The sequence below is a fragment of the Coloeus monedula genome (genome assembly GCF_965178545.1).
Source record: "Coloeus monedula genome assembly, chromosome: Z".
NCBI classification, from domain to species: domain Eukaryota; kingdom Metazoa; phylum Chordata; class Aves; order Passeriformes; family Corvidae; genus Coloeus; species Coloeus monedula.
The window spans coordinates 39213021-39234296 of record NC_138822.1 but is presented as its reverse complement, the minus strand read 5'-3'; the positions used below and the strand labels follow the sequence as shown (position 1 = coordinate 39234296).

At 39.2% G+C, this 21276-nt stretch overlaps 1 protein-coding gene across 1 annotated transcript in view; it reads right to left on the bottom strand.

Moving 5' to 3' along the window:
* Window positions 1-21276, bottom strand: part of CCDC171 (coiled-coil domain containing 171) — a gene marked incomplete at its 5' end in the record, with an annotated part of 157865 nt that overhangs the window by 126485 nt on the left and 10104 nt on the right. The window contains 3 exons of the mRNA XM_082301536.1: window positions 3488-3648; window positions 4938-5030; window positions 17211-17357. Coding sequence (XP_082157662.1) covers window positions 3488-3648; window positions 4938-5030; window positions 17211-17357 — 401 coding nt within the window. The remainder of the gene's footprint in view (window positions 1-3487; window positions 3649-4937; window positions 5031-17210; window positions 17358-21276) is intronic.

Here is a 21276-nt window from a genome sequence, read left to right as displayed (position 1 = left end):
AAACAGGTGTTTAATTTACCATTAAAAATGCTGCTAGTTAGCTAATAATTTATCTCTATTGATGCCTTTCCTGGTCTTAAAATCAAGAGTCATACACGGTTAGAAGGGGAAAAGGGATTTTACCTTGGTATTTACTTTAAGGATCCTTAGGTGTACACGTCCAGGTCATACGCATTGAGATGTACCCCACCGAGTCTTTCCCTGTGTCTCTGTCTTTCTTCTCGTGTAATCCCCCCAACATTGGGTATAACATTATAGGCTTCACTAATTAGCATATCTATCAAAGATTCCCCAATGAGAGGCTCGAGCGAGCCCCTCTCTCCAAGGAACCTTCCCCTGGATGGTTCTATCTTGGTTTACAGAATGTGTTCTGGAGAGGACCTTGGGGTCTGGGGCACACTGATCCCTAGCTACGAAGCTTCTAAAATGTTTAGTCTCTTAGCTTGACAAACAAGTCCAAGAATGTAGGCAAAAACACTAGGAATACAGAAGTTGTAAAAAGGTTTAACAGGGGTATAAAAGAAAAGGCAAAAATCTTAATGGCATCACTATTATCATTTATTGATTCCCAGAACATATTCATACTAACAGCTCCCTGCCTGATTACAGAAAGCCGTGTTATGGCAGCCATGTTGACAAGACAGGACAGTTTTTTCTAGATTGAAAACTACTACAGCTTAACAAGCATTAGTCAAAAAAAAAAAAAAAAGCCCCATATTTCACTGAGGATGATGAATTTTTCCGGTCTAACCTCAATACTGTTGGAGTTTTAGGAGTTTTCCTGGCTTTTTTTTTTCTGTTAAAGGAATTTTCCCCATACGTGTTGCTAGGGGGACAAATGGCTGGGTGCTTAAGAAAAACAAAAGAGCTGGCTACTCTTTTCTTTCACCTGGGTGTGTGGGCAGTCCGGCATTTGGACAGAGAGGGAGGCTGCTTTCTACGGCTGCTTTTCCTTCTGCCAGAGAAACCCTGGGATCCCAAGCCCCCCTTTCCCCACCCCGTTGGGAGCCAGGCCATGGCCGCCCTGCCCCGCCGTTGCTTCGAGCCTTCGCTGCGCTGTAGCCGTGCTCACCCTGCCTGCTCAGACCTCCGGGGGGTTCTCCATTTACATACATCTCATCTGCCATCCGGGATTTGTGCTCATCCCCGCCCTTCCAGCCTGCCATTCCAGCCTGCTGTTCCCAAGGGTCCAGCTGGACACTGGGATCGGCTGCCCAGGGGTTTGTGAAGCTTTTTTTGTCCCATCCCTTCCCGGGATCCCAGGGCACGGGTGCCGCGTGCTCCCCGAGCTCGCTCCGGAGCGCCCCCTGCAGCCGCGGGGGAACCATCGCACCTGCCCTGCTCACCGGGAGCCGCCAGCGCCCCTGCCGGCTGCGAGCGGAACTGCACCCGAGGGGAAAGGGCCCGACAGCCGAGAAGGCTGGCACTGGGTGTGTGATTGTTTGCTGTTACTGCCATGGTTATTGCTGTTTGTTTGACTTGTTATACACATATAGATATATAATAGTAAAGAACTGTTATTCCTATTTCCCACATCTTTGTCTAAAAGCCCCTTGATTTCAAAATTATAATAACTCGGAGGGAAGGGGTCACATCTGCCATTCCAAAGGAAGCTCCTGCCTTCCTTAGCAGACATCTGTCTTTCAAACCAAGACAAATACAAAGATAAACTTTGGAATATTAGGTCTTGGGACAAGTGAAGAAATGATTCAAGAACAAACACTGGAAGAACACTAGTTCAAGAAAACTTTCGTAACATGAATTTTTCCATATTTTCTGGACCACTCAAATATGGGAACCTACCCAAAGGAAAAGAAAAAATTCACTACACCAAATTAAAAACTAAGAAAACCAAACCAAAATGAAAAAAAAGAAAGAACCATAGTTCATATGCTCTGTAAGAATAAAAAGTTACATACAAGAAAATCTCAGACAGTACAAAGTAGACTGTTACACAAAATTACTGATCAAACAGCCATTCCTCAAGAAAAGGCTGGTTTGAACACAAAGGAACTTTTTAAAAACAAAACAATAAAAATGGAATAAAATGTCAAATCAGTGGTGGAGGCCTTCTCCAGTTCAAGGAAAGGCAAAGAACTTGGTATCAGTTTAATGTCATGTATTTGCTGCCAGAGAACCCATGCTCAAAGTAAAAACAACCAGGCAGGATGAGATTACAGTTTAATTAACGGATGCTGTTTTAGAACTGTAGAGAATCTTACTTATACACTTAAACAGTTTCACAGCTTGAAGACTGCAGTCTCCCTGAAGAATTACTTTAGATTACTATCATACTGTATTTCACAAATTTTTATCATAAAAGTTGTATCTTTTTCTTTGAGAAAAAGGTTTTCACTTTTTAATGTGACTCTGGTTTATCTAAATGCCCATTCAGACTTCTCTTGATGTTCTTTTTTAACAAAGAGTTCTAAGATGTTTATAATACAGCACACGTTTCAACTATATTACTAAAAACATCTCTGTAAGCATGAATATAGGAACACTCAGGCCACAAAATTCCTTTTTTGTAGGGAAACCAGTCTCTTTTTTCCCCTCTACTGCTTGTACAAGCAAGTCACCACAAATACTTTTATGTACAGACCCCCATAATCCTAGACTGATAGATGCAAACTCTGTCTTTTCCAACCCATTCTATTACCTTGAGTCTCTCCCCACACCCCCAGTGTGCCACCTACTTTATGTCTCCTTAAACTCCCTCTTTCCCTAAATTTCATGAACTACTATCATTTATTTCACCTACTCCTCAGTTCTCTGCCTTGCAATACCATTCTTCTTCCTGACATTTTCTCACCCCAATATAAATTTCATTCAGCCAAGGAAGAAGACTCGGTACAGTGTATCCTATCTCTGCCCAGGGAATATAGCAAAACCTTTCTTCCAAAAAACATCTGTTACCACGGACACAGCAGATTGTGCTGAGCAGGAAAGGAATCCCAGGTAATTTCATCTGCTCTCATACACATAGTCCCTTCTTCTATTTTCGTTAGCTAGTTAACACTTTCCACAATCATTCAAAAGCTGAAAATGAAGATTCACCACTACAAATGATACACAACTTCTCAACAGGAGTCTTAAAGATTGATGTAGCTCGCTAAAGTGGAAAATAATATTTTCATAAAAATGTAAGTCTATACAGAAGAAAAAAATCTGTTGGAACCCTGCCATGTGTGCTTTCCTACACTCCTCCCAAGCACACAGGAAACAGGACCCTGTCATAACTATCTTTTCCAACATTTTTGCTTTGGCAAATAATCAGTTACACATCAGCTATTTTCTTTACCCACCCATATGGTTACTGATATGGACCTATTATTAATGGAACACCAGGTTCTGAACTTCAGGTTGGTTTGGGAAACAGCATCAGATTTAGTTGTTTCATACTGACTGAAAACTATATAAATGTAAACTATAAGTGGTAATCAAGCTGTCTACTGCCATTTTACAATTAATTTAAAGGGAAACTTACACATTGAGTTTTTCCAAGTTCTTTTGGGCATTGTGTTTTTCTCTCTCATATGCACTTTCTAACCCTTGGAACTCTTTCTTGATCATTTCTAAATCTGAAAGAGCTTCTTCTCGTCTGTCCTTTTCCACATGCACAGCTTCTTCAAGTTCTTGAATTCTTAACTACACCAAGTGATAAAAAGCAATTAAAGCAAGTTAGGAAACACTAACATGATCTTCAGTGCTGTTCTATGGTCTGTTCAGCTTTACAGTAGAGTATATTCTATTAATTCAATATAGAAGCATATACACGTAAAAAACATTGAACACATATAAAAATATAAAAATACATGAGGTTCAAAACAGAGACAAATAGATATGATGATGAAAATTACCTTCTCCTTTGGAGGTGTCTAGAGGTGTCTGAACATTTTCAGTTCTTATTAATACTGAAGCTTTCCAGGAAAATTCTAGTTTTTAAATGGACTCATGAAGTGTGGGACTAACAATAAAGACTACACTTCCTCTCAGAACAAAGCACACTTCTAGCTTGTACATGTATGTAAACAAGGAAAAAGACTTTATCAGTTATTCACCAAAAAAACGTAAGTGTCTAAGTTTAAGGAATGTTATCCTCTCACTTCCTTTGTATGTTGCAGCAACAGCGAGGAAATTAGGCAAACTAAATATTTTCTACTAGTTTAATTATCACTTTTAAAATTTAAGTGCCTGCACATACAGAAGATCAAGAAAATAAGAATTGAAGAATGGCAATGCTTATTTTTGTTACTCGGAAAATAGGAAAAAAAAGATACCAAATTCCCTTCTTTTTTGCTTAGTTTTTCGAAAGTCCAGTAAGTTTGTTAACTAATGTGATATTACTAAGCAATCACCATTTAATTTTTTCAAACTTTTTTTTTTAATAAACCATAATTATTTTACTGAGTCCAACACTATTATTCATATTATCAATCTTTACTGGTAACTGCAAGTATCATAACTTTGAAGATGAAATGTACTCTGAGAAATTATGTTTGAAACTGCAGTTTCAGGATGCATTACACTCTCACTCCTAGAGAAGTCGGATGTATGCACCGTATCTCCAAATTGCTCTAAGTGGCCATTCAGAAGATACAGGGCAGAACATTTAAACAGTAGTGTAGTGTTTAACTACTGTGAAACATTTCCTTTACCCTCACACTTCAAATGCTAGTGGCAATTCTCAAACTTACAAATGTGACATCTTATTCTATTATTTATTCTAATAACTTTAAAGTTCCCTGAAAAGCAGATATTCTTCTATTCTGTCCTTTTATATATTATTTTTTATGATTTTGACACTTATTGCATTAAATCTGTTCAGGGTTTTCACTGGAGGAAGTGTTCTTCACAGTTTTTGGAGCATTGTACCTTCACAACTTCCTCAACTGTTTTACTGTAAACTTCTATGAAATATTTAACAAAAAGTTTACCTGGATAATCTCTGAAGCAAAATTGGATGCTAAATGAGCTGCTCTCTCTGCTTCAATGCTTTCTTCCAGTTTCTTTGTTCTCACTGCAGCTGCCTAAAAGTACATTTTGAGGATATTTAAGTTCAGAGAGATGATATGACACCAAGTTTATTCAACTCATTAAGTATAATAGGACTCCATACACCAACCTGATATATCTGAACTACTTTGGAACTCTGACAACTCATACCAAGAAACACATAAAAAAATAATTTTTACATATATAGATTATTAAATTAATATTTTCTATTTAATTAAGTAAATTGATGTAACATTATGTTATTGCTGCATTTTTTATAATCAGCTAGGATCAGAAATAAAAAAAAAAGGTAAACATTCTACCTATTGCCCGACTATTTGCTCACCTGAAGCAACATAACCAGAGTCTGTATGTTCTGAAATACATTACAATAGAGCATCTACAATTTCATAAATGAGACATGATGCACAGAAAAGATTCTTCGAAAATTTATCTGCTTAACGTACTTAATTTTAAAAAATCACAAATAGTGCCACTGTACTTTCTAAGATTATTCTCATAAATAAGAATGTCTTCAAAAAGGGTAAGAAGGACCCAGGGAACTACTAGCCAGTCAGGCCTCACCCCAATCCCTGGAAAGGTGATGGAGTGCCTCCTTCTGGATACCATCTCTATCAACATGGAGAACAAGAATGCAATCAGAGAAGTCAGCATGTGTTCAGCAAAGGGAAATCATTCTTAGACAATCTGATTGACTTCTATGATGGGACAACTACCTGGATGGATGAGGGAAGAGCAGTGCATACTGTCTACCTGGACTTCAGCAAGGCTTTCAACACTGTCTTCCACAACATCCTATAGACAAACTAGAAAGTGTGGCCTGGATGAGTGGACAGTGGGGCAGACTGAGAACTGTCTGAATGGCAGATCCCAGAGTTGTGACCCAAGGCTGGAGGCCTGTCACTACCGTGTCACAAGATTCAGTACTGGGCCTGGTATTGTTGAACTTCTCCATCAGTGACTTGGACAAAGGGGCAGATGCCTCCTCAGCAAGTTCATTGATGACACAGAGCTGGGAGCAGGGGCCAATACCCCAGAGGGTCATGCAGCCCTTCAGAAGGGCCTCGACAGGGTAGAGAGATGGGCAGAGAAGAACTGTCTGAACTCCAACAAAGGCAAATGCAGGGTCCTGCACCGGGGGAGGAACAACCCCAGGCACCAGCACAGGCTCGGGGCTGATCTGCTGGGAAGCAACTCTGTGGAGAAGGACCTGGGGCTCTTGGTGAACAACGAGCTGTCCATGAGCCAGCAGTGTGTCCTGGTGGCCAAGAAGGCCAGTGGTGTCCTGGGGTGCATTAGGAAGAGCGCTGTCAGCAGGTCAAAGGAAGTGATGCTGCCCCTGTACTCAGCCCTGGTGAGGCACATCTGCAGTGCTGTGTCCAGTTCTGGGCTCCTCAGCACAAGAGAGACACAGACCTGCTGGAGCTGGTCCAGCAGAAGGCTAGAAGGATGATTAGGGGACTGTGGAGCATCTCCCTTATGAGGAGAGTCTGAGACAGTTGGGCCTGTTCAGCTTTGAGCAGAGATGGCTGAGAGGGGACCTCATCAATGTCTGTGAGTATCTGAAAGGAGGGTGTCAGTGGATGGATCCAGGCTCTGCTTGGTCATGCCGAGCAATAGCATGAAAGGCAACAGGCACAAATTGACACACAGGGAAGCTCCACCTGAATATGAGGAAGAACTTCTTTACTGTGCAGGTGACTGAGAACTGGAACAGGTTGCCACGACAGGTTGTGGAGTCTCCCTCACTGAAGACATTCAAGAACCATCTGGACACAATCCTGTGCAATGTGCTCTGAGATGACTCTGCTTCAGCAGGGAGGTTGAACCAGATGACCCAGTGTGGTCCCTTCCAACCTGACCTATTCTGTGACTCTGTGAAAAATAGCTTGATTAGGACACTTTATATTCTCTAGGTATTATTCCTTCCAAACATCAGCTCCTAATTCACTTTGCCGTTAATAGAGAATTAGAAAACTATGTCCTGCTTCAGTTTGGAAGGACTCCTTAGCATCCTTCCACAGCTGAACATCTGTTAACAGGACAGTTTTACTCAAAAAATAGTGCCAGCCTATTAAAAGTCAACAATAAATTAAAGTGATGTGGATTTCACTTCTTTTTTACAAGACTTCAAAACTCTGTCTGAAAATAATTCTATTTTAAGTTTCACAGAAGACAAAGGAAGCAGTGAGGAAGGTATCTATTACAACATTTAGAGTGGGAAATGTAATTCAAAAAGAAAAATTAAATGAAGAAATGGAAACTTCACTGAGAATATTTCACTGCATACCCTAAAGAGCAAAAACACTTTTCTGTCTTTAGCTGGCTTGTTCAAGTGTCTGTTCTTACAGCAAACACTGAAATGAAAAAAGTGATTTTGCGAGTAAAGTTTTCAGGCACAACATACTAATTCACAAGCTCTGTACTGAATTTCACTTCTAAGTCTTATTTTATTTCCTGAGCACCTATCCAAAGTAGAACTATGCCTTCATCTCAGCCTCACTCCAGCTGAAACCAGAGATGCAAAACACCATCAAAATGGTTAACTTATCCTCTCAAATGGAAGCCCGTAAAAATGTTAGATTTTTTCAGTCTCAAGATGAAAAATAAAAACTGAAATAACAAATAATAGCTTGAATGAGGGCATCTGCAAGAACTAAAAACTGGAGCAACACGATTCTCCCAAACAGAACATACCAGTATCACTTCTTGGTACAGCTCTTTAAAGGAAGAGACTGTCTTCTAAGCTAACATGATGGACACTAAATGCAAGGACAAGCCATGTGGTCCGAAGGAAACAAAAATTCCCAGAAATATAGAAACCTCAGTCCTAAGAAAATCCTGGGCTGTAAGTGAAGAAGGCAGGAGCAGGCAGACATCTCTAAGTGCCAATATATCATTCTTTTGACGTCTGAAGTAGGAGCAATTCCATTTAAACAGTAACATTTGTAGATGTTGCCTTTGCTTGTGTTGCCACAAGTCACTGAAGAATTAACTTGTAGGATTAGTATGCCTATAAAAAAAAAAGCACTGGCAAAAATTCGCATTTCAGCCACAGACATCTGTGATGAACTCTGGAATAGGAGAAACAGCTCCTTTTTACAAACGAGTCAGTGTATCTAGCCTACTGGAAAAGAGTTATGAATGCTCTTCCTAACCAAAGAAGAGCCAGATGTACCTGACAGGTATCCAGTGTAAAGCATTCAAACAGATTCAAGATAGTATACAGAGAAAAATCATATTAGAAACTAGAAATCGAACTTTGACACAAAAGTATCATCTTACAGATTGTATCCCCATATAAAGGCATGAGAAAAGTGACTTCTTCAAAACCGGTGTTTCTTCCTACAGTTAAACACCTCAATGCCCTATTGTTGCTTTTGAAGCTCCTCTTCTTCTAGACTTTGATTATTTAAAGCTTTGCCTCAGTAGTTTGTTACAATTTTGATTTTTAAAATCTTGTTTAAATTAGTTCACTGTACCTCCAAAAAACAAAGAGCCAAGGAAAGAAACAAATCTTTTCATTCAAGGTAAGTCACTGTCAGAGATTTGACAGAACTACCACTAATTTTTTGCATTATTAGAAACCAAAGATGAAGAGTAAACTGTGTTCTTTCCAAAAGTCTCAGAAGATTACTCAGGCAAACCTTAATCTTATTTTACCAGTCTATATACTATACCCAAAAGATTGGATGCTTAAAAGAGCTTGCAGAAAAGCTACATATGTGTATTGAGGAAGTCATGTAAATTCTGACTGTGGAGCAATAAATATTCTTTTTCCTCTGCTCTATGATTACCTTGCTGAAGCTCACCGTTCACCATAACTCTAGCAAATTTAAACAAAGTCAGATGCCAGCAAATCATTGAGAAATCAGTCAGAAAAAAACCCCAAACTTTATGAGAGATATCAAACCACCCACTACCACTTAAGCATGGCTAATCAATACAGATTTATTAATAGAAAGAAATTCAGATTTGCTTAGACTGCTCTAAGGAAAAGAATCTTGGTATTTCAGTCTATCGAACTGCACATCAGCCATAGAACTTGCACCTGGATCCGAAGCTGAGTCTGAAGACTCAGCTGGGAAGAACACAGCTGCAACAAAATGCCATATAGAAAATCTATTCTATTTTGCTGATGAAGGTTCAAACAGGCTCTACTTATATGCACTTCATTTCACAGTGAGAAGCTGCATACTCGACCAGTGAGAACAATCTACTACACATTCCATGAGTAGAAGAAAAATGTCAGGGATGAGTCTAACCTGTAAAACCATGGTAAGAATTCCAAAAGGAGAAATGGGAAGGAGTTTTGTTTTCCTCTCTGACAAACAGAAAGACACTAGTATCAGAATCACGTTAGACAGGCAAACATCTTTGAATCAAATGAAAGATGAGAATCAGTATCCTTACTGAATCACATCTGAAAATTTTACATGATGCTTGTCTACACTAAAGAGGCTGTGTGAAAACAATCTAGAGCAAGCTTGCAGGCCACAGATATCCAGATCATAGGCTTTTATCTGGGAGTCAAATGGGAATACATTCTGGTTTAACATGGAAAGCTTCTTGTCAGGTCCAAATCCATCTCAAAGATGGATCAAAAAGTGAGTTATCCACTGATTACACAGTGTTTGCTCATCCAACATGGAAAACATTGGTTATTGAAAAAGATTCAGTCCCTTGTAACTTTCATGTGCACCTAACAAGACATATGAAGGCAGACATCTTACTTAAAATAGAAGACACAAGCTCATGGAATTTCTGAAGTTTCCTTAGATATTCAAGCTGATTGATTTCAGCCATAATTTAAAGAACAAATCTGGGATCAGTTTCCATGATAGCACAGACAATTTTGACTTTTGAGATACACTAAATAAAACTGACTAAGAAAAATTCAATGCCAGCATTTAAACTTTTGGGCAAACATGCTTTAGGTTTAATCTCTTAAGGTTCTGTCACTTTTTTCAGTGTCCCGTTGCATATCAATGCTAATGTGGTTTCTAGGAGATACTTTCTACACACTTACAGTTTGCAGTACCATTTTCCAAACTGTCCTTTGTAGCTTCCACTTTTTTGTCCCTCAGACTTGCCTGAAATACTGCAATATTGTGAGTAGTGGTATACTCCATACTGAAAGCCTTAATTTAGTACCTACATGATACATTGTGCAATACCACATCTGCTGTTTGACATTTACATTTAGATAAAAATACCCTTTATCAGACAAGCAACTAGGAAAACAGTAAGAGAAAAAAAGTAAAAGATACATTTACAACACTTACTAAGCTTAGATACAGCAATGGAAATAAGTTTTCTTTTTTCTGCTTCTATTTAAACCCCTTCTGCAAGATGGTTCAGTTATCAGGATACTTACCCAAGGCTTATGTCCAACCACTATGTGAAATGCTCAGCCAAGATAGTTTTAAGTGAAGAGGACACACATGTGCCTCATATCTGGATCAGCATACAACAACCATTCTGTTTGTGTTTCCATATTCAGACTCAGATCTTTTTCCTACTTAAAAGCATTTCCCTATGGCTCATAGCTTAAACCAGGGGGCTAAACACAACTGTGGGAGATGTGCTGACCACTTCCACCTAGTGTTAGAAACACTGATACCTCTTGATCATGGTAAGGTGGAGCCATCTCCTGTCCGGAAAATAAACAACCTTTTAGTAACTATAAAGTTACTTAAATACAAATAATTCTTAACCACTGAAGTAAATGTTCTTTTAGCCTGACAATGTGGCTAAGCCTCACTATACACATTTCCTGTACTTAAAGTCTAGAGAAGCATGTCTCAGTGACAGAATAGCCACGCTTGACCTGCATGACACCAGATAAACAATTATACTGGCATGGGAGCTACAAGATAAGCCAAATGCTTGACTTTAGGTTAAAGAAAGGGTAAAAACAACTAGGACTGCTGAACTGATATAGTTTGGTTGCCTTTGGATAAAGTCCAAGACCATTCCAATCTCCTACTGAGCTGCAGCTGGAGAAGCCATCTGAGCTGCACCCCCTTTCTAAAGTCCTTTATGGGAGAAAGATTACTCTTTTGGTTCTCATGCTCAGTAGACAGTAAAGACCTTAATAGTACATGAACTGACACTGTTACTCTATACAGGCACATAGCCAAGACTCATGTGACTTGTTGCTAACTCCTCGTGAGGGCTACATGAAACAGTTTTGAAACAACTTTGGTCTGAAAGTAAGATAAGACTAACCAGTCTCCAAACTGGACTTCAATAATATCATGACACAGGAGACTATGAAGAGGAAGCTCCTCTCTGAGAGGAAGTCCATTAGCATAGAATCATAGAATAGCTTGTGTGCAAAAAAATACTAAAGATCACCCTCCACTAAGCCACCTCACTCAAAGCCCTATCCAACCTGGCCTTGAACCCTGCGAGGGATGGGGCACCTACAGCTTCTACAGGCAGCTACTTCCAGTGCCTCATCACCCACACAGTAGAGAAATTCTTCATAATATCTAATCTAAACCTACTCTCAATTTAAAGCCATTCCCTCTTGTTCTATCACTATATGACTTTGCAAAAAGTCTTTCTCCAGCTTTTTTGTAGGCTCCTTTTGGTACTGGAAGGCTGCTATAAGGTGTCCCCAGAGCCTTCTCTCCTCCAGGCTGAACAGTCCCAACTCTCTCAACTGGTCTTTATTGGACAGGTGCTCCAGTCCCCCAATCATCTTTGTGACTCCCTCCTGTTGGACCTCTGTTGGACTCACTCCAACAGGTCCATGTACTGCTTACTTTGGGGACCCTATTACTGGATGCAGCACTGCAGGTGGGGTCTCACCAGGGCAGAGCAGAGGGGCAGAATCCCCACCCTCATCCTGCCAGCCATGCTGCTTTGGATGCAGCCCAGGATATGCAGGTGGGTCTCTGAGCTGCGAGTGCACACTGCTGGGTCCTGTCCAGCATCTCATCCACATCAGCACCCCCCAAATCTTTCCCCACAGGGCTCCCACTCCATTCTCTGCCCAGCCTGTATTTGTGCTTCAGATTTCCCTGAGCCAGGTGCAGGACCCTGTACCTGGCCGTGCTGAACTTCATGAGGTTTGCAGAGACCCATCTCTCAGGCCTGTCAAGGTTCCCCCGGATGGGATCCCTGCCCTCCAGCGCGTCAACTGCACCACATAGCTCAATGTTGTCAGCAAACTTGCTGAGGGTGCATTTGATCCCACCATCTGTGCCACTGACAAAGATGTTAAAAAGCACTAGTCCCAATACCAATCCCTGGTTGACGAATGCTTTCTATTTGGACATCAAGCCATCAACCACAATCCTTTGAGGGCAACCATCCAGCCAACTGTTTATGCACCAAGTGTTCAGCCATCAAATCCATGTCTCTCCATTTTAGAGACAAGGATGTTGTACAGGACAGTGTCAAATGCTTTGCAGAAGTCATTACGTCAGTAAGCTTGTCACTGGAGAAATACAACTTTGGAGCCACCACAGAGCTCCCATTACAAAAACTGCAGTGCTTAGAATCCTCTAAATACATAGTACTAAATATTTTTATCTAGAGAAAGTATACCTCTTTAGTTAGATATAGAGATATAGAGATCTACATATACATGTAAGTATACTACATACTAAGCATGTAGTAAATAATATGTGAGAGCCACAGCACCTAGAATTCCTAGATGACAGTTATGCTTTGTGGAGACACTAGAAAGCAGATGATGAAGTAGGAGTAAGTTGTCAAGAAGTGTGTAGTCACAGATGACAAACAGTTTAACAGTCAGCTGACTGAGGAATGTGTCCTTTCCTGCATTGCTTGGAGCTTTTGCAAGTCTTTCTGATGAGAACCGTAACTTACTTAACAGTGCAGTTCATAAAGAGAAAAAAACCCAAGGAGGGGTTAGTTTTGTCTTCAGTTGAGATCTAAGTTTCATCTTTCACTAACTTAGATAGAGTGAGAAATAAGCCCACAGCCTTCAAGTATTGCACATGCATATACCTCCTACAAACAGAGATACTAACCATTCTCCAAGTCCTCTTTGCAGTCATCTCCCCATCATAGCAGCATTACCAAGCTAATACAAGCACACGTTTAGCGCCACATGTCAATATACACACCGGACACAAGGGAAGTAGAAACGGCAATGTGAAAGCTAATGGAATGGTCTCTAAATGGAAACTAAAAGTCTCAGAAATACAACAATACACTTAGTCTCAGAAATTAAACAGACCAAGTTATGGAACATTTTTCAGGCCTCATAAGACTTAAAAAATTTGAGAGACCTGAAGCTTCAGCTTACTAAGAATTGGCAGCCTCAAACACATTAAAAAAAATAACAGAAAATTATTGCGTTTCTAGGAATAAGGCAAAGAGTTTGAAATTTATATACTAATAATTTTGTTTCTTTTGGTAAAATCCACATTCTCATTGCAAAACCACATTCCCACCCTTCCTTTTGGCTGCATATATCACAAGAAACACTATTTTTATATTAAAAGTTTTCTGTATTTCCCAAGAATACTCATTAAAAATTGAGCTAAAGGCTAAAATAAAGACACTGGTTCTGGAAAACTGATTATCATAAGTAGTATTATCTTGATGAGTTAAATAGCAATAGATCAGTAATTTATTTGGCTACTGATCCTCAGGCTAAAGAGGCAGAATGATATCTGCGGTTCTCAATCTCAGATTTTTCTGGCACAGTGTATTTTCTACTTCAGAAGCACTCCAAGTCTATGCAACGCATGGGTATCACTGGAAACTGGAAAGCTAGCAGGTTAGACAGTGCAGCAACAGCTATCTTTCAACTGAAAAGTCCACAGAAACTTACCATTATTCTTTCTCTTAATTTCTAACTCTGGAAACTAGAAATTTCCTCTTTTCGACCACGATCAGAGTAATCATTGAGGGATAAAACCAGATGAATATTTGAAGAAAAAAAAATTTAAAAAAACCAAAATGGGGGGCAGGCAGGCTTTTTGCACACTCCTTTCTTTATAATAGTCTGTTGGATATAATTCTTCATATGAGTGTCATTGTACTACAAGAAAAAATTCTAACTTCAACATTTCCTTCCATTAAGAAAACCCAAGTATTTTCCAATGGATTTCTCCCTTATGTCCAGCAGAGGGTAGCAAAAGAACATATTTGTGAACTCCAGAGAATGTTCATCGCCATTGCGTTTCAAGTAGTGCATAATATAAGATTTTAAGATTGGGGTTTTAAGTAGAATTACACTACTCCTCACAAAATCACCTTAAGAAGTTTGTTCTCATCACCAATAACTTAAGTATACATTTGGTAACCAAATGACCATTAACATGAGGTAGTCAGCATGGAAATTAAAGATATATATCCTATATCCATCAATTTCAATCTATAAGCTAAAAATTCTATTAAGAGATAAGAAAAATACAGAGCTACTTCATGAAAAAATGTAGACAGTTCTGTCTGGGGCGTACTACTTTAAGGCTTCTATATCTGAATGGAAATTCAGCTTGGATACTGATATTATGATGCGCTTAGTGGATGAAGGAAGTTACAGATGTTACATCTCTAGTCTTTAATAATGGCTTTGATACCATTTCCCACAGCATACTCCTGGAGAAACTTGCACTATGGTGTGGACAGGTACACTGTTTGCTAGGCAAAGAACTAGCTAGATGGCCAGGCCCAGAGAGTGGTGGGACCAGATGTACATCCAGCTGGCAGTTGGTCACCAGTGAGGCTCCCCAAGGCTCAGAATTGGGGCCAGTCCTGTTTAATACCTTTATTGATGATCTGGATGAGGGGATTGAGTGCACCTGCGTTTGCAGATGACACCAAGCTGGGTAGCAGAGTTGATCTGCTGGAGGGTAGGAGGGCTCTGCAGAGGGAGCTGGAATGGCTGAAGAGATGGGCCAAGACCAGTGGGGATGACATTTAACAAGGCCAAGTGCTGAGTCCAGCACTTTGGCCACAACAACCCCAGGCAGTGCCACAAAGCTGGAAAGCTGCTCAGCAGAAAAGGACCTGAGGGTGCTGGTGACAGTGGCTGAACATGAGCCAGGGTGTGCCCGGGTAGCCAAGAAGGCCAATGGCATCCTGGCCTGTGTCAGCAATTGTGCGGCCAGCAGGATCAGGGAAGTCATTCCAGATAACAGATTGTCCCCCTGTACCCAGCACTGGTGAGGACACGCCTCAAATTCTGTGTTCAATTCTGGGCCTCTCAATCCAGGAAGAACATCAAGGTGCTGGAGTATGTCCAGAGAAGAGCAATGGAGCTGGGAAAGGGTCTGGAGCACAAGTTCTGTGAGGAGTGGCTGATGGAGCTGGGGTTATTTAGCCTGGAAAAGAGGAGGCTCAGGGGAGACCTTATCACTCTCTACAACTGCCTGATGGGAGACTGTAGCCAGGTGGGGGTTGGTTTCTTTCCCCAAGTAATAAGTGACAGAATGAGAGGAAATGGCCTCAACCTGTAACAGTGGAAGTTTAGACTGGATATGAGGAAAAAGTTCCTCATGGCAAGGGTTGCAAAGCAATGGAAGAGGCTTCCCAGGGAAGTGGTATGATCACCATCCACAAGGTTATTGTAGGCCCTTTCAGATAATTACACACATGCAATTTACTTTTAAGATGGTAGAGTGAGATGCAAGCTGACAAAACAATATGTGTTGAAGTCTAATCTAGTTTGGTTTTTTTGATTCAAAGACTTGTGCTAATTTTCTTTAACTTCCAAATGGAAAAGGTTTCATCACATACTTTTCCTTAATCACTGCTTGAATAGTACCACAAGACTAATTTTTCTGTAGACTGAATATATTTTCTTACATTATTAAGATATTCAGAAGGTTAAAATAGTTTAACAAAAATTAAGAAGCAAAAAAAATTTTATCTGATTGTGGTTAATAGGTAGAATTCCCTGATAAGATCATCATTAGGGTATAGCAATTGTACATTTTCAAGGAACTACGTGCTTTCTTTTCAAATTTACACATGGTGGGTATATTTAATCAAAATATTTAGAAAGATAAATGATTTGCTGCCTTGCTCCTCCTCCTTTCAGCTCATAACTTCTCTGTTAGTATATGAAAAGCCATGAAGTCACAAGAAGAGTCCTTATTCAAGTACTTGGAAGCAAAACTCTGTTTTTTAAAAGGGGTATTGGAACTCCACAGTATGCAACAATTTCCAACTGAAGGCAATTCCACCTAGGCCAGTAAGTGCAGCTCAAAATACATGACAATAGATTTCCTGTAGCATTCTTTGAGGGCACAAAGGTCTACCTTATTGGTCAATAAGTCAGTGTTTTTAGTTGATGAGCTTTGATCTTCCCTGTAGGAATTTTCTTTTGTGCTTCATCTTTAATGCAGGACTCTACCTACCTAGAAATCAATGCTTAAAACATTTCTTTTGCCTTTAAGAGAAAAACAACAGAAAAAAAACACAGCTGAAAACTATGCCACTTGTTTCTTTAAGGTCTTTTAGAAGTGACAGTTCTTTTAAATTCATTGGAGAAAATATTTAAAGATGCATTTGGTAGAAAGCATACATCAGGATAAAGAATTGTCCACTCACTATGCTTTTCTGCAATGACAAATGTTCTACCAAGAAAGTCTTGGTCCAGACTGTACATACAGATAACATTAACTACTACAAAGCCTATCAGTGGATAAATAAAATATTGAAACTTAGGAGGAAACTAGCTGTTTAGTGTAAACAGCATATTTACAAAGTCGCAGCTCTCAAAGACTAGAGACTTCTCAACCATGGGTGTCACTCAACAGAGAGGAGAACTAAGCCTGCAGTAACTAACTCTAGATAGAAGAGGCTGCTGTGAGACCATTGTCATCTTCCAATATTCTACTCCCTCACCTAGCACAACATCTGGCAATTTTTGCAGCTCCAGCAGATTCTCCACCAGAAATCCAATAAACCAAAAATATAAGATAGACAAATTAAGACATTTAGATTTCCTAAAGCAAAGTTAGCCTTGTTTTCACACTTAAATAAACCTTTTCCTATCTGCTGTTCAAACATGAGTCTCAAGCCAAGCTCATAATATAAGTGGCATTCATCTGCTCAGCCTTTTCTGCAAAACAGATGTTCAATATTTTGTTCACCAAGTACTTAGAATTACAGCCTAACTGGAAGGTTCCATCCCTCAAAAATTAAATTGCTCAGTGTCAGTGCTGTTGAAACTAATAGCAATAGTCAAAAAGCCTTACTTCAAGTTCCTTTCTAAGTCTCTTCTCTCGTTCAGTGCTGCATTTAAGTTCATTGGCTTGGCTTCTCAGCACCTCATTACAGCCACTGTGTTCCACCTCCACATCTCTCAATTTCTTGCGCATATTTTGCAGTTCATTATTCAGCTCCTACAAAAAAAATAAGGCATTAAGAGTTATGTTTTCTAATATAAAATATCATAGTAGAAGTATCAAAAGAGGAAAGACTGCATCAGAACGAGTTATTAAAATCTAATATGTCAGCACATGTCAACCATTTACCATAAGATATGCTCTTCATTCACCACCAGGTAACATGTGTTGGCTCAAAACTCACTATGAACATGACCTTCTGCAGTAATACTAAAATCAGAGCCAATTCTCCGCAGGAAACCTTTCTCTAAAGGACTAAAAGGCTGCTCCTCCATTTTCTCTCTCACTAAAGGCTGCTCCTCCTGTGTTCTCTCTCACAGCTCAATAGCAATGGTGGAGAGGGAAACAGTTAAGTGCATTTGATGAAATGATACTTTCATTTTTACTTTGAAGTTTTACTTTGTTATTATTTTAACTGTTAGAACTTCAAATCAAATAATCAGACATTTGTTGAAAGTTACTCCCATAGACTAAATATTCTTAATTTCTACTGTTCTGAGGACTTTTCTGTCTAGAAACTGAATTAAAAAATTAGCTACATGAACTATGAAGTTCTCATAAGGATAAAATAACTAAACTGTTCCCCACCACAATTTCTGATTTTGGGAGTTGAACCAAGCTACAGGGTGGTGTAATTACTAACACTATTGGACTCAGCAGCTCTATGGAGTCACTAACACAAAATCCTCATTCATGCCACACCAGACATGGTGGAAAGTAGCCAAATAATGAGCCCCCAGTAGCCTAGTGCATATTTAAGCTGGAGATTCCAGAAGCCTCAAAAAAGAATAGCTTTGGTCTAGTGGACAGGAGTAAGCTTTTCCATAACTAGTATCAGAAACAAGCTACAAATCCAGTGACTTAGCTGGAGGACCTTTGGAGAGCCAATTACTTCCAGTGCAAAACACAGAAAGATTACCGTAAGTCCTCCTGCTCATTTATTCCTATCAGTTACCATGGCAAGAGACATTTTGTGAAAATAAACCAGTTGGTCTATAAATTCTGCTATTACTCTTACATCACATAATCTTTTTCCTGAAGATTACTAATCATAAGGCATCTGCAGAGCAGGGAGAAGAAGGAAAAGAAAATGAATTATTCATAAAGAATGATTCTTCAGAAGATTGAAATTTGACAGAACCATGTTTATACATGAAGGTCAAAGAAATACGAGTCTTTTCCGAAGTTCGGAAAATAAATTTTAGAAGTTATTAATGACTGAAGGTAGAAAGTTTTGGCCACTTAAGCATGACAATAAGGGATTCATGACTCTCTTACTAACACCTAGCGCCACTCCATTATTATCAATTAGTAACTGAAAAATTTAATTTATTGTCTCTTTTTTCATGAAGAGGCACTATGGCACAATTTTTTGGCCTTCTCTCAAAAGGTAACAAGGAGCATGCCTGTGAAACAAGTGAACTGAAAAATAGGAACCTCAGTAAACCAAAATGCTGCAAAAACAGTCTACCTGGATATGGATTAAATTTAATGTAATCCTCTAACTTTTCCTGTAATATTAAGACAATGAAGAGGTTTCATCCCATCAGCATGGTAAAAAAAATATTTTTACTCAAATTTACAACTAGTCTCATCTTCTCCATATTGCAAAGATACAAAAATATTACTCTTCAGATTTATCTTCCACATATCAACAAAAGTGAGCTGTGAAAACTGCATATGAAATCAGTAATAGATCATTTTCTGGAAAAATACTACTTCAAAATATTTCATGCTGGAAATGTAGTTAACACTAGCAGACAAAAACTGACATGAGTAATACATCAAGCGTGTTAAACAAGTCAACATGACTTTCAGAACCTTGAAGTCTCTGAACTTTTCAGACACGGTATGACTGTGTGAGACTGTTCCAGCAGTTACCTGCACTTAGAAGGTTCAGAAAGAAACATACTTCACCATGCTAAGAAAAACCTCTATATATACATGTGTATCTATATGTCATATACACACTGACTGTACATATTTGCTTATAAAAAACATGGCTGGTTGGATGGTTTAAAGTGTGTATAAACAACACAATTCGCCAATAGTCTAAGGAAAAACAGTGCTTCTGTGAACAAATATTATATTTCTGACTGACCACAAGATGATGCTATTGCACTTACTATTGAACTCCAACATCTTTCACCATGCACCAAACACTATGCTAAGCACACTCAATACAGCGCAGTACAAACCTTTCTCTGTTAGAAAGCAGAGAGGATTACTTTTCCTCCATATCATAGAGACACATTTTAGTAGATTAAACTGACTTCATTTCTATGCCTACCTCAGCATTTTCATAGCCAAGACTTGTAGTTCATGAAGTGCAGTTTTGGAACCAGCATTGGCCACACATGCTTAGAATCTTGCTTCTATGTACGTATTAAGACCATTTTATTTAGCTTTCATCTCATAACTCAAAGTAACTATAAATTATTTCAAACAGGACTGTAAATACACAACACAAAAGACTGGAACACATTTGAAGTTTTAGTTAACAAACCGAGACCCATCTGACATTTATTTGCCAAGTTAAATCAGTTAAGCTTTCAAACAACAACACAGTCAACTCCAGCTTTAACATTTATGTATGTATTTTCTATTTCCCAGAATTTTGTAACTATGTATGACTAGGGTGATGGGCAAAGGAACACTACAATAGCAAAGCAGGAAAATTGAACTAAATTTGAAAATTTTACTATTCAAAGCACACTAGGAGTTGGCATCTAGTAGTGAATCACATTTAGTTCAGGAGTGAACAATTACATAGCTTTAGTACACTCCTCCAACAAAACTCCTGCTTCTACAAACCACCTTCCACTTCTGAATAAACATACATTGACAGAGAACACAACGACCCAAGCAATCCACTGTTCCTTTTGATCTGAGAATAAACATCACTTCCAAGAGTACAGAAAACTTCTTAAGACATCATGCTTTTCATACAGTATTAAACACACTGAATGTACTTCTGAACACTTTATACAAAAGATGAGAAGTCCATTCCAAACCCTTCCCAACTTAACTCAGTCTACTGTTAGCCAGAACACAGAGCCAAAGCTCCACTCTTAGCCTGCTTTACCCAGCAACTTAAAAAGAAAACTGTGTCTAATAAGTTTCCTCATAGCCTAAACCTAACCCTAGTTTTTTAAGCATTGACTTCGAAGGAAAACTGACTCATGTTTCTGTTGGTTTGAGAAGGACCTTAGGGTATCACCTGTCAAAGAGCTCACATATTTTTCTCTGAAACCTTCTCTTTCTTTTTCTTTTCCTAAACTATTCCTTTACAGTTCTCTCAATTAGTCTCTCAAAGTACTGTTCAACATATCCACAAAATTACTGAGGGGGAATTTCCTTTTTACCCTTCATTCAGAGAAAATTCAAATCAGTGGGATCCTTTTCCACCATCAGGTCTCCTGGTAATTAAGACAAGCAACACAGTGCAACTCCTTTTGCAGTCCATGCACAGAAACACTATTTATCCACACACTACCTGATTTCTACTAGAGGTGTCATTATTGCACCACTCCTTCCAGATCTTGCCTTCAAACAGCTGAAGAGTCAGTACACAGTAGCTTTGCAATATACATAATTATGGGATTGTCTCTGCCCTGTTTCTTTTGAGAGCTGTTCCTACAAGTGCCATATAGAATCTGACCAATAGCACCGTAACATAGTACAACAGTTACTGGTTGTAAACAAACAGGTAGGTTTGCTGTCAGAATTCAGCTATCAAGCTGCCAGGCAAGGATTGTTTAGTGTCATTTTGGAAGACTGTTTGGTACTGTCTCAGGCTTGGAGCTGACAGGATGGGGAGAAAGCAATCAGAAAATTTTCTACCACTTGACCAATGCCCATCTCAACTGAGACAAGTTTGTCACATCTTAAAAGAGACTATAAAGGAAGAAAATAT